The sequence below is a fragment of the Polypterus senegalus genome, chromosome 8, assembly GCF_016835505.1.
Source record: "Polypterus senegalus isolate Bchr_013 chromosome 8, ASM1683550v1, whole genome shotgun sequence".
In the NCBI taxonomy this organism is placed as follows: domain Eukaryota; kingdom Metazoa; phylum Chordata; class Cladistia; order Polypteriformes; family Polypteridae; genus Polypterus; species Polypterus senegalus.
This window is the reverse complement of record NC_053161.1, coordinates 66,306,849-66,324,370: the sequence shown is the minus strand read 5'-3', so window position 1 is coordinate 66,324,370 and position 17,522 is coordinate 66,306,849. Positions and strand designations below refer to the sequence as shown.

The window sequence follows — 17,522 nt, the reverse complement described above, 5'->3', positions numbered from 1 at the left end:
ACCAGTTCAGACTACAGTAAAACAGTACTGTTTAGAGGCTGATTGCTCATAATGCATCTCATCAACAAACCAACTAATTTTCTAGGAGTAAAACTGAAATATGTAGTTGCCTTGGCTTGATCTATAAAAACACCTGAAAGGTAGCAAAATAAACAATAAATCCTGGTTCCTGCAAATTCAAGCCGAAGGGAATGAAAGAATGTTATCAATTTAGCATAGCAGATACAAGAATTGAAGAGATAATTTGCACTATTCAGAGTAAAACGTTAGATCCAACTGAAACAACTGTTGGACACACTGGAGTGAACAAGCCCAGCATACATGTTCTAGCACTTTCAAAAGCATCAGAAATCTAAATCACAACAAGGATGATGTACAGTTTTTAAACTCTGTGCTGTGTGTGAAAGTGTGTTTCTCTTGAAAACTAGAGTAGTTAATTCTGCAGAAACTGTCCAGATTTTTAGAGACAGGTACAAGGAAGGTCTATGTCTATGAAGGATCATTCATTGTATAAAATTTGAGAATTACAGGATATGAAGACCACAAGGTAACTGTCAGAAAAGTTTCTTTTGTCTGGCTTTTTTATCAACCTAATTTTATTCTGATTCTGAATAAGAGGTGAATCTGTTGTCTTTGAGGAGGCTCTAGATGTGATAAATTAATGACAAGATAATGTTATCAAAAACTTAGTCTTATTATGCAAAATACAGTTGGAATTGGGATTGTAAGAAAACTGGTGATATAGTGCATTGATGCTTCTGTAGAAGGTGCCAAAACCAAAAGATGCAGCTTTGAATTTTATAAGAAATCATGTGTGAGTGTACCTGCTCTGGTGATGTATGAGAAACAAGATTGGTGATCAAAAGCACTATAGGATATTAAAAGTTAAGTTTCATGAGTAAAGGCATTTATGAGTGATGTTCACAAAACAGCAACAGGATGCTGTTGTAAAAGGCAATAGCTTTTTGGGTCAAAGGCATGAAAGGAAACTAAAATGTAATATTTCTTGCTTATTTATGTACATCGTTGGCATATCTTACATTTTTTAAGGTTAACTAGGTGAATGAAACATCCACTAAAATCTTAAAAAGCTCAGTGGCCAACACTACTGTATAATAGTATAGAGACAGATAAGCCATTCCTTTAACAAAAATCTACTCTGGAAGTCCATATTTATACTCTGGAAGTCCATATTTATATTTTAGTGAGTATCAAGGTTCCAGATCTTTTAGATTAAAAAAATGCTCAGTTGGAATTCCTGATGGAAACTAAGCAGACTACAGTTACTAAAGCCATGTTTATAACAAGTACAAAAAAGTATATACTAACCTCATTGCCGAAATAAATGGCAAACAGAGAAAGAGCAGTATTCCAATTTCAATGTACAGAAATGTTGCAACAGCCGTCCACTGCAGAGTCATTTTCAGAGATCTAATTTTAAAATAATACAACAATGATACAAATTATTAAAACTGCATAAAATATTTTTGTTCATTGAATTTTTAGTTTAGTATAACAGGTTCAAAACAGTGCTCCCAGTCACTGGTTTGAATTTGGAATCAATGTCCTAAGGCATTACAAAGTCTTGTCACTGTCCCCAAAATAACCTTCTCAAACACTGGTAATCCAGTTTAGGATTTTGGTGGCCCTATCGTGTTCCAGCAACATGGAGCACAAGGTAGGAGTCAGCCTTGAAGGAGACACCAGTTCATTACAGAGTCCACAAAAACCCACATGAGGACAATTTACTCTTAATTAATCTCACACAAATGTGTTTGGTTGTGACAGGAAAACCAGAGTACCTGAAGGAAATGCTGTGATGCAGACTCCATAAATAAAGTGATAGCCCAAGACCTAAAAGTGGGGTGCTTGTAAGATGTCTAAATAGTGCTCCTTTGTGCCTTTTATTACAATATACTTTGTCAAAACTATGGTTTTGGTTGGATTCTATGGATAAACATATTTTAAAAGCTGTGAATACAATAAATTAGCCCTTACAATACAAACACATTAACTTATTTTGTTGGTAGCACCTACAGGTTTATTAATTGAATAGAACTGAGTATGCAATCTTTTTCATTACAAGTTTGGTAAACTTTGTTTCCCTTTTATTTTAGCACATAAATCAAGGCATTTAACAAAATGAGAGGTGACCGTGCAGTGTATCAAGCTTGTTTAGTTAGATAATAGCCAAGATGTCCTAATATCTCATTTTTGTACTCTCTAACAGTCACACAATATTCATGTTCCAGGTAAAATAAATTACATCTGGAGAAGGAATTATGCTATGGACATAAACTACAGAAGAATAAAAGTGTAAACTTTATTCTTTTACCAAAGATATACTATGAATATTATTCTTATTGTCATGTATGTGGAATCATCCGACAGATACCTTAAAAAATAACACAGCATGCATCGCGATCATCAAAATTGTTAGAAAAGTTTAGTACTGTACACAAACCAAGCATTTAAACAAAGATACTTTGCAGGTATCAAGTATTTCAATACGGAAGTTAAATTGGCATTCTCTTATCAATGATGAGGTATTTACTTTGTTGCTTCATGTCAGCAGTAATGAAATTTTAGATAGTAAAGACAAACTTTATATTAATGCTTAGAAAAGTTAAAAGTGCTCAAACTTAAACCTGACCTTTCGGCAAGAATGCACTGAAGCGAATTTACTGTATAGCAGACAGTGCTTCCCCTTTATCAGTTGTTTGTGGGGTAAAAAATACACTGCACTACAAGATTATATTGTTAAACACTTAGTTTACTGGAAATAAAGCTTTTTGCTTAACAAGAACATACCAAGTATACAGTAACATCTCAGTTTACTTATTGAAACATGCCTTAGCAATACAAATACTATTCATTTAGTTGGGGCTATGTCAGTTAGTTTTATTTTCCTTACATATGAAGAAATATTTAAATATTGGTCAGTAGGTGGCTTTGGAACAGCCTCATGTGATGAACTGCATGTTACTACCAAACATTTAGGCAACTGCTCATCCTCCAAAACGTTCATGTAAGATGTTAAAACAGAATAAGCACAACTACAGTTCTTTTTACATACATCCTGGTCCAAATTCATTATTAATAAATAAATTCAGCATCATTTTATCTCGTTTAGCTATAGTATACTACTAACAATCTTGTTAACTGGAGAGATAATTTTAAACTCCCAGCTCATATATCTGTTCTAAGCTGGATTTTATATAGATGTTGTGATTTCCACAGTTGGGTTTAATTTGCATTGGTAATGACAAATGAGTTATGTGAATTTTAAGATAATGAAGACAGAAGTTTTAAGGTGACAGTAGGTGACAAACATAGCCCTTGTAAGGGAGGGCCAGCAGCCCAACCCGGCTGGGACAGCTAAGAGATGGAAGGATGGGGGAAGGGAGCTTCTTTAGGGCACTGCCTCTCTCAGAACGCAAGATGGCGGTTTCCCTGGGTTGCAGTGGTTCCCTGGATTCCCACAGGGCATCATGGGACTTGGGTTTCTTTACCTCAGCCTTGTTGGGTACCATGGATACATCCAAGGGGCGCTGCTACGACTGAGGAGCCATATGGCATGTGGCTCTTTTGTGCTTTTAACTTGTGCTCTGTGTCTGTTTTGTTGAGTTTGGTTGGGTTTGGGGAGCTGGAGTGCTCTCTAGTGTCCACACCCTTTCTTCTTATATAAATTCTTATATAATATGCTACCGTCGCTGTTCGTTTGTCTGTCCAGAATTTTAAATCACCTGTAGCTTGCAAACTGTTTCACCTACTGACTTGAAATTTGGTACAAATATACTATGCGACGTCTACTATCGGCTTTCGGGGTGATAATTTTATTACTGTTTTTATTTTTATTTTATTTTATTGTAGAATCAACTCTCGGCAGTGCGCAACAGGGCGGCCGTGCGTCACATGCGTATGGGCACCGTTCTCATTGCCTACCAGTTTCGGGGTCACTTCCCCTTCCTCTTCATACTTTTAATCATTCTTGAGGCAGATTGAAGACTTAAGTGCCAGCATAAGTGAAAAATTTAAGAAAACGTACTAAGTAACTGTAACACAAAAACTAACTTAATCAGTTTTAATGCAAAAAGATGCCGACAAAAGAAGAGAAGCAGCGGGCAGCTAGGGTGAAGAAAAGAATAGCTGCTCAGGAAGCAACAAGAGCATCAACCTCTGAACAAATGAATGCTAAACGAACAGAAAAAGTGTATGAAAACTATGAATGCTCAAGTCAAGTGTACTCACTGCACGTTATCGTGCAGTACACCGTTATTGGCATTATATATAAATGTCTACGTGTAGAAGTGTGTGTGTCTGTCCGGGCCGGAAGTGAGAGGTGGAGTCAGGCTAAGAGCTCCACCTCCGAAGGAAACGAAACCTCTGAAGAGTAAGTCACTTGCTTATCTGCTGTTACAGAAGCGTGGCAAGCACATTAGCAAAACAGTATCCCTTGTACTTTTCCTCCCACCACTAATACACAAGCGAGGCGAGCACGTCGGCAAAACAAATCCTTAGAACAACGATGGTCGCTTAGCCGCTAATTCACAAATGATGTGAGCACATCAGCAAAATGAAACCTCCTAGGAGAGAGATGCCCAAAGTATTTCCTTTCAATTACCTGACATCTCTTCATTTCAATCTTATTTATTTTTTTAAACGATTTCAAAAGTTTCTAGGACCTTGGGCTTTTTACAGCACACATCTATTAAGTTATAATTACAGTTTTGGTAGATGATTTTACCATTCACACAGATTTTTAGCTAAACTTTGTACAGCTTTGACAAATTGTTAAATGCTGACTCACTCTCATAATCATTTATTATATTTAACTAGCAAAATACCCGTGCTTCACAGCGGCGAAGTACTGCCTTAAAATTTTTATGACGAAGAAAATTAAACCTTTTTAAACTGAGTGAAAATATGCCAATAATTATTTAAGGATCTCTTTGTATACCACATTGCGAGTTCGGCCCTCCGGTTGTAATATGACCAAGCTGTGCGCTGAGCTTACTCTTGAGCATGCAACGTACAGTTGGCCATGTGAACAGTAACCTTGTTTCAAATCTCACAGCTTGGATTGCTGCTGTCATAATCGGTTTGAGTTTCATAGTTTGCTTCAATTACGTCAGTATTTACAGGACTTGTGTTGAAGTGACATTCGGCACCTGTCAAGCGTTGTAAGCATACAACCGATTTCATCTATAACTTCACATCCAGCTTTTGAGAGTTTAAACATCCATAAACATCAAAGTGTCCACTACTGAAATCGTCACCTGTGAATCTAAGATGTTCAAGAGGCATTGGTGGTTGTCGAAAGGTGTAAAATATTTGGCCATTTCAGTACACTTGAAAGCGAAAACCAAACAATTCAACGGCAGCCATCAACTCACATGCAGAACCATAGGTGAAGGGTTTAAGCATTTTACTCTTCTAGTGCTCCTGTGTAGTATAATTATCTCTTGTACCGTCATCAGTCCACACCTTGAACCTGTCCCAGTCATTCAATACATAAGACACAAAGTTCCTCCGGATATCAAGAGTGAGCCTGATATGGCCGTGCAATATGTAACAAAGAGAATGGAAAAGGTAGGTGCCATCTCTGGGCATGGAAACCACTCGGTAAGTGACAGTTCTTTGATCGATGGTGATCACCTCGATATACATGTTAATGGGGGTACGGTTGGAATGATAAAGGAAATGGGTACCTGAACAATGTAAAGTAAGTATAAAATACCTAAATAACTATAATCGTAATAAATGAACAATAAAACAACGGAGAAGCCGTGGATTAAATAAAAATGCTGTAGTTATCAGCTGGGAGACGTGAATCCCGTGGCGAAGCAAGGAAGGGAATGTAGAGATCAGAGTGACGGACGGCCTTATATAGGCAGGCAGCCAACAACGTGGGAGGCGTTGGGATGGGGGACCCAATGCCGCCTCACACGGTGACCGAGCTGCAGGCTATGGACGTATATATGTACGTAAGTAGGATTCAGTTAGCGTTGGGAACACGCGTACCAAATTTCTTGAAGATGGGGCCATAAGTAACAAAGACAGTTGAAAAGTTCAATATGGCAGCAGACAGTGGCATCATACCACCGAAATAAGTACATTACATTGGTTTCGGTTGGCAGGGAAGCCGCCTACCAAATTTCGTGAAGATGGGGCCATAAATAAAAAAGTTCAACGTGGCGGACGTTGTCGACCGTTACGCGTAGAATTTCGAAATGAAACCTGCTTAACTTTTGTAAGTAAGCTATAAGGAATGAGCCTGCCAAATTTCAGCCTTCTACCTACATGGGAAGTTAGAGAATTAGTGACATTGGAAAGTTCAATATGGCGGCCGACAGTGGCATCATACCACTGAAATAAGTATGTACATCGGTTTTGGTTAGCGTAGGGAAGCCACGTACCAAATTTCGTGAAGATGGGGCCATAAATAAGAAAGTTCAACATGGCGAACGTTGTCAACTGTTATGACCGTTACGTGTAGAATTTCGAAATTAAACCTGCTTAACTTTTGTAAGTAAGCTGTAAGGAATGAGCCTGCCAAATTTCAGCCTTCTACCTACATGGGAAGTTGGAGAATTAGTGACATTGGAAAGTTCAATATGGCGGCCGACAGTGGCGTCATACCACCGAAATAAGTACGTACATCGGTTTCGGTTAGCGCAGGGAAGCCGCCTACCAAATTTCGTGAAGATGGGGCCATAACTAAGAAAGTTCAAAATGGTGGACGTTGTCGACCGTTACGTGTAGAATTTCGAAATGAAACCTGCTTAACTTTTGTAAGTAAGCTGTAAGGAATAAGCCTGCCAAATTTCAGCCTTCTACCTACACGGGAAGTTGGAGAATTAATGATGAGTGAGTGAGTGAGTCAGTCAGTCAGGGCTTTGCCTTTTATTAGTATAGATTGTCACGCATGAAGATGACATTCAAAGTGTAATTACTACTTTTCTAAATGCAGTTATCTCTGATCATTAATTATGTTTAACTTATTTGTGTTTTTGCCAATGTAATCACAAATTACATAATATCTAGATTGTAACACAATGTCAGAATGTATAATATACATAGGAAACTCAAGCATATAAAATTAAACATAAAATAAAACTTGGATATTCAATCAAAAATAAGTAAAAATTCAAATTATTTAAACCTAGGTTAAATGCCTGGGTGCTTCAAGATTTTTTTTTTATATTTATACTATTCTTATTAATAATACTTTTACCATTTTCTTGTAGTGAATTTATGAATTGCTTAATCAGTCATGCACTGCAGCTTAAAGGAAACACATCAAAAAACAATTAATGAATGCAAAACTCGAAAACACAGACCTATACAAAAACAGGATCCTCTATGCGAACACGCCGACATGATCCAAGAGCTGGGAATACTTTGCATTGACAAAAATGCACATAAGAAACATTTCCAGGGGAAAAAAAAAATCACATAGGGTTGACAACAATTGTGCTTGTGCACTTCTGCATTTTCCCTAATTATTTGGTTTATTTACCACACACAACAGTGTGAGCATAAAGCCTATTATCAAAAAGTGCAAAACTACTTGAAAATTATGCCCTATTACACTTGGTACGGAAAGAACACATTTGAAATAGGCCAGTGTACAAAAGAAAGCTAGCTCTATTGAGGGCATGTGCTTCAGTTTATAATGGTTGACATAGCAGGTAAGTTTCACTTTTATTGTATGATGTTCCTTATTCATTTTCCAGTAGCCACCGTATGGAGGTAACCTTGATTTAGTTTATTTGAAGTCACATATCTACTGCCTTAACTCTTGTATACATTTGTAAATAATGTTCACTTTGGATTGTTTAACTTTTACTGCATATGTCAGTTAGATGTGCATTGAGAGGGCACCCCAACTCACCTGTGCATAACTTTCAAAAGTTTAAGATTAGGGATTTTGCTCATTGGTCTAACAGAGCAATGCTGTTTATTTCTTGCCACCTCTGTATGTGTGTTAATCAACCTGATCACACGCACAACAGAAGTGGTGAGCCTGATCAGGTGCTTACCCTGCTCTGATTGACTGGTTATTGTAATATTTATTTGTAGTTTTTTTTTAATGCTCTATATGTTAACCCTTGACGTATTATGCTGTGAATAAGATTCCCTGCTGTTATCAAAAGCAGACTTTTAGCGTGACTACTACAACATGCACAATTTCATGCCAATGCACTGTATTTCATAAAGTTAGATCAGATCACATTTATAGCTCATGCAGGTTGTTTTGCAACTGCCGTTTCCACATCTATCTAAACAAACTGGACTTTTGTGGAAATCGCACCAAATGAACTAGTTATGAAAACGCCTATATTCACAGCAGTAGGGATGTGCATTAAAGTTCCCCTAACCTGTGTAGACACTAAATGCGTGTGTGGGTTGAGCAGCTAATAATTTATAGTCCACAAGTACCTCTTCAACCAGGCAATGGTATCGTATATTATCGATGTTATGAATTGACAATTAGATGATATGAAGTTTTAAGACATCGCACACAGCCATAATCCATACTAACACTGAGAGATGTTAGAAAAATGTAATACTGCTTCATGCATTCATTCATTCATATCCTGATGATACACAGATGTATCATTCTTTCAGACCAATATAATTTTTTCTATTATGTCCTAATTCTGCCAATGAGTAAAAATACTAAATGAGAGATAACTGACATTAATGTCATTAATTGATAGTCCTATCAATTTTCAACCCAGTAAGTCTAAACATTTAATTTCTGACTGAAAGAAAAAGTGGGTATTCACATATTTCCAGGCTTTGAGTGGCACACAAGGCCTTTTAAGACAGCAGACTTGACCGGGATGCAGCTATTCAGCTGCACATTGCCCCACCCCTAAATACATTGCTGAGTGAACACTAAAGTGAGTAGTTGAACTGCAGCTCAAACCAACCCTTTGGTCGGCTCTGTACTTCATCTGATAATAAAGGTGTAAGTCAAAGATGAGCTGACACCTCTGTAGAGAACTCCTTCAGACAAAAAGGCACCCAAAATGGACAATCAGTTTTGGCTTCTAACCTCTGACTGAATGGTAGCTGGATGAAACGGGCAACACAACACACCAATAAGCAGGCAATGTGGATCTGTATTTGGAAGGGACCTTGATCCAGTTTCCAGAGGTTACACCTTCCTTCAAAACTAGTTGCATTCATCTGTTCCACATTTTTGAAGGAGCTGAAATCGATAACAGTTCATTGTTTTATAATGTTGTACTATTAAAGCTGACCACCAAACTCCTCAAGTAGACTCATCATCACCCTCTACAACTGGATATTTACTTCTTAATCAAGACCTCAGCATGTACAGATTGACAGCATTACATCGTCCATGCTGACCCTCCACATAGTAGTATCCTGAGCCCCTTTTTACACCCTTTATTCTCTTGTGATGATGCAGCCAGACAAAGTTCCAATTCCATCATTACATTTGCTGATGACACAACCATCATAGGTCATAATGATGTGAGATGGCTTACAGAGGAGAAGTCTACCTGTTGACTCAGATGTGCCATTACAACAATCTCACACTTAGTGCAAGTAAAATCAAGGAACTGGTTGTAGACATAAGAAAGCAGAAAGCAGCCTACACTCCTAGCTACATCGAAGCTGATTCAGCTGAAAGAGTGTGCAACTATAAATTTATTATAGTTACTATCATCGACGAACTGAAATAGGCACAACGCTCTTCTCAAAGAGGATCCCCAGCACAGTTACTTCCTTAGACATCTAAGGCCAGCTTGCATTGCCCTATCTGTTCTCACAAACCTCTACACGTGAACAGTGGAGTCCATCGCCACAAGCTGCATCACATCCTACTAAGACACCTACTGTACCTTACTCAGCTCAAGACTGTAAAGATTTGCAGAAGGTGGTGAAGGCAGTACAAATATTACCAGCAATATACACTGCCTCAGAAAGGCAGAAAAGGATAAAGATCTCATCCATCCATATAAGCAGCTTTCCCACTCTCTCCTTCTGGCAAACAGTACAAGACCACCGGCACTCACACAAGTACTGTAAATCATATATCCTGAAATAAAATTTGAACTACTTGTTAGGGTACCTCAAAAGGAACAGAAAACCACTTTAAAATATGAAGAAATTAATTAGAAATACCTGAAATTAGACATATGATTAATTCTATTGACTGGTGTTTCTAGCATGACACAACCTACTGTACCTGGTGCGCACTGTAATGGCAAACATTAAGAAATGTAATTTTCTGCAATGTTTAGAGCTCAATGCATACTTAATTTTCTTGAACACTAGCTGACCAAAACTTTATTTTTAGTTGCTTATGTGTAACCATTTTTATGGACACTAATTTGTGATAACCTTATCTTAACTGAAGTTCCACACAATACTGCTACATACAAAAGATTAAAGTCACAGACCTTTCCTTCAATGCTAAACGCTGAGAAATTAATTTCAAATTGAGAATACAAGAACAATACAATAAGTGTTTTACTGAGCTAATCACTGAAGAACACATACAGAAATTTAATTAAGCTAAAACATGAACGCCAAAGACGGGGGCTCCAGGCTACATTTAATTATCATGAGCAGCGCTTCGTCAACAGAGCTTGTCAGAGTAGGAGCCTAAAACTCCACAAACATTCAGAACGCTGTGTACTGAAACTTTGATAGCTGCACGACTGTCATCAGAAAATCCAAGTTGTTGTAGGGGCCAGGCAGTTATCGGGAGGATTTTGGTTGGTTTTAAAACAACATTATGACTTTGACAAGAGACTAATCACTCTGGAACAGTGTAGCAAGAAAGGGAAAGTAAACCGCTGTTCGTTAAGAGGGAAAATGACTTAACAAAGGCTGAACATGCTCAGTGCCCGCTTCTGGACGATTACACAATGTTGGGAGTTAAATTTGGGAGACACTGACATTATCAATCATTAATTAAGTGAATTATTTATACTTGTTGGTGTGTCCACTTTTCGCCGAAAAGCGTGGACAGTGGCACTGTGGTAACAACTGCAGTTTTATTTTTATTCCAGTCATGGATGGAAGAGGTTCTATTTTTGGTCATGCTGCCAGTGCAAATCACTCGATAAAAGTACCTGCATGGTGATAAAGTTCTGTTTAGGGAGAATTCCGAAACACAAAGAAGGCAGCCGAGACGAATCAAGTGATCGGTATTAGTGGTTGTTTACCGGACAGCTTTTCAGACTGTTCCGCTGAATGTAAGTAAAAATAGTACCTGACAGCTTGAAATAAGGAAGCTTAGTGAATTCATATGAGAAAACTTTTGCCCAAGACTAGGCCAAATAGGCTGCGCTGGGGGTAAATAAGTAATCTTCCGAAGTGCAGCACAACATATAGCTACATCAAATAAACCGGCGGGCACTCACCGTCACTCGCCAGCTAGAGTAATTTTCGAAAAACGATACCCGTCTCCCTGTCAAACTGATTTTTGGGAATGATTAATTGTAAAGCCGTCCCTAGCACGCACTATCGAACTACAGCATGGCATCAACAGAGTTAAAAAACTCAACAGAATTCCCATTGAAATGAAAGTTTGTAGATGATCAATACATGTTAAATGATCGTGCCCGATTATACGTTGTGGCAAAAATAAAATTATAAATTATACATCATACAAACGCCGACTTGTTGAATGCATAATGCTGCAAAGAAGAGCTTTAGCAATACGGGTGACGACACATCTCTCACTATAATACTCTCCTAAATATCCATTCTTCGCCTCAACGTTTTCATGCAACACTGAAGGTATGTCATATAGTATACATCTATATATAATTGTTTTCGTCTTCACTACATACATACATGTATACATTAAAAAACATACATTATATACCATCCTCCTGAAAATAGTAGTGGTGCAGCGGTAGCGTTACCGCTTCATACTAAAGCATACGTGGGTTCGGGTCCCACGTCCACTCCTGTAAATTATGACCCAAAAGAGTCTGATTTTCTTTTTTTTTTTATTAAACAGCAAATTCCAGCGTGGACCGGGAGCGAACAAGGCGAGAACACTAGTAAAGATATATCAAATGGAAACGTGCATCTTGTTTTATGTCTATAACAAAAAAAATATTTGAGTAACGATTTCAACTGTTTTTGTAGTTGTTGATGGCGGGTTTAGCGGTTTAAATTTTTAAATATTAAATTGATAAGGTGGAATGTGTTCTTGCTTTGAGTGTTAATGTGTTAGTAACTGGGATTGCGCCTCTATTACTGGAAGATTGCTTAGGAATGATACAGACTGGACAACTATGTGTTTTAGGAAATGTTTTATTATTGCACTGTGCTGTGACTAAAAACTTTTACTGATCACCTGTCCGGACCTTGAAGATGTGTTCACCAGGGAGGGATGCTGCTGTTAAAAGCAAATGCTTTTTCAACAGCAGGTCCAGATGTGTTTATCCGCTGCTTTTGTTGCCTCAGCACTCAATCTTTAATGCCGACCTTGATATGTGCACTGCTCACCTTGGAGTGCCCGTGTGTGTCTGTGCCGGTGACTGATCTGCGTCGTGTCTCTCAGCCTCTCTGATGTGCTCTGGATTGACACCTTTGAATGTTTGGTGCAGCAGAGCAAATTCAACCTGATCTACCACAGTGGCTTTGTTATCACCTTATTCCAGCGTTTCTCAACCTTTAAGTATTTGCAACCAGAGTTTTCATAACAGTTTTAATCGCGCCCCAACATTTTTGAAATGTAGATGCATATTTGATTATACCTACTTAACTTTTATCGACATTTATCTAACTCTATACAGTATTTATTGTTCTATTATCAGAATGTAGTTTAAGTTAATTTGTTTTGGTTCCAACAGATGTTTTCTTTTTCACATCTTCGCGCCCCCTTTTGTTACTTCGCGCCCACAGGTTGAGAACCACTGCCTTATTCAATGGAGGGTTCATGGATGTCAAATGGCAATGAATAGAAATTATGAAATATTTCAATACTTGATCGAATAATAACAACTGATTTAAGGATTTCACCTTTTCTTTCTCAAATGTGCTTACCTATATCATGGCAAAGTACAGGGATAAACCATTATTTTCCGTCTACTCCATTTTAATTAAGTCAAACCAAGGAAAACATTTAAGGCTATTAAATGTGATCTCAAGAAAAGATGAGGGTTAATTCTAATACTAATAACAGGAGCCACCGCGCCTACTTCATCACTACCCTTCAGTACTCACCCTGCTCGTGACGTCACAGCAGCCTGGCCACGGACGCGGCGCGAGGTCGGAGATGAGACGAGAGTTCAGCTTTAGAAGTTTTTATGAACGGAACACGTACGTCCGAAACAGTGTGCCTACCTGGAGCTTACAGTACACGTACACACCTCATGTTTGACTTGGGGGTCCGATGCATTTTATTAGATTTTGTCTACATCACATGCATTTTTTAACTTCAAGTTCCACGGTTTGGCAAGTGGAAATCCGATTTTCAAATTCACAAATAGCATCATTAATGTTCATTTGGAGAAACATTAAAATTAACTTCTCTTACACGTGCTCTGTTGAGAATCTGAATTGATTTTTTTTACAGTGGCAATGTTTTCAAATAATCTTTTTTAATCAATATAAATATCAAAATCAATAATATTCAACTTGAACTTTACTGCCAGGCAGCATAGTTGCTTGGAATTTCTCTTGGTGTTACATACATACGCATAATACATACGTATAATATATGACACAAAGACAAAATTATATGCAGTAATAGTGAAAAATATATTGCAAACAACACAAATATGTATAAAACAATATAGTAAAGTCTGCGGTGTACTGGCGTCCTGACCGGGGTTTGTTTCTGCCTTGCGCCCTGTGTTAGCTGGCATTGGCTAGAGCAGACCCCCGTTACCCTGTGTTAGGATATAGCGGGTTGGACAGTGACTGACAATATAATAAAGTAAAATTAAACTTCCGCTGTGTATCATATCACGTCAGCTCTTATAATGTAAACGTAAAATAAACAAACCTTCTTTCCATCAATAAAACATAATTTAGATTGGATGGATGAGTTTAGAAATCAAGAGAAAACATCGATGAATCAGAGACTTCAACCAGAGTTACCACTGTAGAAAAGAAACTGCTTATATGTCTAGTAGTTCGCCTTTAGTGACCAGTAAAGTTTCCTTGATATTAATAAATGAAGGAGATGATGTGCCACCACAAAAAAGGCTGGAAAAAAAACTACTCTACCAACAGCTTTGCTCCTGGTTACATTGTGTTCTTTGCATAAATTAGCAAAGGTACTGCAACCTGGAATAAGGGTAGGAATAATCATTAAACTTCTGTGTTATAAATAATTGTCATTATATTAGGACAGTGAGCATTGTAAGATACCTGGCAGACGGGTGAGTTAAGGTACTAGAGCAGGGGTATTGAAATAAAATTTAAAGAGGTCCAACCAACAAAATTTTCATCTATCAAAGGTCTGAACCACTTGTTTGTGCCATGATTAAGATCCCCATATTTGTAGTCATTTAATGTCTATAAAAAAATAAACAAGGTATAATTACCACCGCATTTCAACAATATTTAGTTTCAATTTTCAGTAAAGACTTTAAACATGTGAACTCCTTGAATTTAATTGGCTTTGTATTTGTATGGAGTACAAATAACTATCTTTGACATAACATATAAAACAAATAAACAACTCTATTTAATAGACAATAAAAGTAGTCTTAACAGAACCATATGAATAAGACTAAAAAGTGCACTCCTTTACAACGTTCCAATCAGAATTACATTTTTTTTGCATGCTGCTGGGCTGTAAATGAATGTGAGAGAACTCTGTTGGATTTTAGAACATTAGAGCAATATGGACGAGAACAGGCCATTCAGCCCAACAAACCTCACTAGTCATATCCACTTCATTCTTCTAAAAAAATAACTCGAATTTTGAAAGTCCCTAAAGTCTTACTGTCTAACAAACTAATTAGTAGCTTATTCCAAGTGTTCTCTGTTTACAGAAAAACTTCCAGATGTTTGTGTGACCTTTTCTAGCTCTGCTATGTCCTTTTTTTACCCTGAAGACCAAAACTGTACACAGTACTCCAGGTGAGGCCTCACAAGTACATTATAAAGCTTACGTATAACCTTCTTGAACTTGAACTCTACACACCATGCTACATAATTTAACATTCTGTTTGCCTTCTTAATTGCTTCTGAAAATTGTCTGGAAGTTGAGAGTGTACTGTAGAGTCCACTATGATTCATAAATCCTTCTCATAAGTTGTACTCTCAGTTTTCAGACCTCCCACTGTATATTCAAACTTAATATTTTTACTTCCTATGTGTAATACTTTCCTTTTACTGACATTAAACTTCATCTGTCAAAATCTGCCAAAGATTGTATGCTATCCAAGTCCCTTTTTAATGATTTAACAGATTCCAGATTATCTGCCAATCCAAATATCTTGATATCATCTGCAAACTTAACCAGCTTGTTACTTATATTCTTATCCAAATTATTTATACGTATTAGAAATACAAATGGCCCTAGCACTGACTCCTGTGGAACACCACCCTTTATGTCAGCCAGTTTTGATGAGGTTGCTCACACCATTACCCTCTGCTTCCTGTGTCTAAGCCAATTCTGCACCCATCTAAAAACATCACCCTGAACTCCCACTTCTTTTAGTTTGATGCCCAACCTTTCATGTGGCACCTTATTAAATGCTTTCTTAAAGTCCAGATAAATAATATCATACGCTCCATTTTGATCATATCCTTTTGTTGCTTCCTCATAGAATTCCAGCATGTTAACATTCCAACATGACCTTCCTCTTCTGAACCCATGCTGACTGCTCAGAAAAACTCCTGTACTTGCCATGTGTTGCTCAATCTTATCCTTAATAATTCCTTCCATTAATTTTCCTGTGATGCACATTAAGCTTATTGGCCTACAGTTGCTTGAATCTGCCTGGTTACCCTTCTTATATAATGGGATAATATTTGCCATTTTTTCAGTCCTTCAGAATTTCCCCTGTGTACAGTGACTTCCTGAAAATATGTGTCAAGGGTTTATATACAGTGTCCTCCACTATTATTGGCACCCCTTGTAACAATTAGTAAGAAGGGTTAGAAAAAAAATCATTGTTTGTTGAAGAACCATCATCTTGCACTGAAAAAATAAGAAACATGTGACTTTTAATTGAAACAAGTTCGTTAAAAAAAAAAACAACAAACCAAAGCCCTCATCAAGAAATACATTTTTTTTAACAAAAAACATATGTGCCACCATCGTTGGCACCCCTGCATTTAGTACTTTGTACAATCTACCTTTGCCAATATAGCAGCATGGAGTCTTCTCTTGAAGCCTTTTATAAGGTTGGAGAATACACAGCATGGCATCTGGGACCATTCTTTACATAATCTCTCCAGATCATCCAGGGTCCTAGGTCTTCTCCTGTGTACTCACCTCTTCAGCTTACTCTGCAGGTTTTCGATAAGTTTCAGGTCAGGAGACTGAGATGGCCTTGGCAAAACTTTGATTTTGTGGTCAGTTAACCATTACTATTCCTGATGCACTCCTCTTTGACTGTTCTTTTACTACTAAAATACTGAAAGAATCTCTTTGGGTTGTCTTTCGCCTTGATCTACTATATTCCTCTCCAACTGTGTTTTAGCCTCCTTAATATCCTACTTAACTGTTGCTCTTGTGTACTCTTATGCCCTATGATTTACATTGGAGTTATTATTCTTATACACCTTTTACAGTTGGGTTTTTTTCCCTTTGTGGCTTCTTTTTTAACTCTTTATTAAACCACTGCAGAGTTTTTTTTGTAATTTCCTGTTAATTCCCATTTAGGTATGCACTTGTCCTGTACTACATGTAAAACATTTTAAAGCCTGTTCTACAGCTCCTCAACTGGCTCCACTTTTAGAAGTTTATCCCAGTCTGTCCTTCTTAGACTTTGCCACATTTGCTCAAAATTTTCCCTATCAAAGTTAAACTTAACAGTTTTAGTCTTTCCTTCCACACTCTAACAAAACACTAATTATTGTATTATGTTATGTTCACTTGACCCTAGTGGTTTAATTACGTCTATACCCTCAATTCTTTCCTGATTATTAAAAACAAATATGTCTAGACAGTATTCACACTGCTTTGGTACTTTAACATGCCAAGTTAAGAAACAGTCACTGATTACATCTAGAAACTCCTACTATTGTTCTCCACTTTTTGCATAGTTATCCCAGTTAATATTTGCATAGTTAAAGTCTGCCATGACTATACTATCCCCCTGTAAACTTTTGTTTTTAATATTACTAAGAAGATGTGTGTTGAAATTACTGTCTGCATTGGGTGGTCTGTAACACACTCCTAAAATAGGACTTCTTTCCTTTCTATTTCCCAGGCGAAGCCACATGTCTTCACTAAGATGGGGCTCATCATCCAACTGAAGGGGACTTGCATTTAAATTCTGTTTGGCATAAACAGCAACCCCACCTCCTTTTCTGTTCTGTCTATCTTTCCT

The 17,522-nt window shown here is 37.5% G+C and overlaps 1 protein-coding gene across 1 annotated transcript in view; it reads right to left on the bottom strand.

The window, feature by feature from the left end:
- The window catches only part of bcap29 (B cell receptor associated protein 29), a 35,668-nt gene extending 24,136 nt beyond the window's left edge, over positions 1–11,532 (bottom strand). The window contains exons 1-2 of the mRNA XM_039761200.1: positions 11,412–11,532; positions 1,330–1,431 (exon numbers count right to left, since the gene is read on the bottom strand). Of these exons, the coding sequence (XP_039617134.1) occupies positions 1,330–1,421 (92 nt within the window). The 5' untranslated portion in view covers positions 1,422–1,431; positions 11,412–11,532. The remainder of the gene's footprint in view (positions 1–1,329; positions 1,432–11,411) is intronic.
- Positions 11,533–17,522: the final 5,990 nt, after the last annotated feature.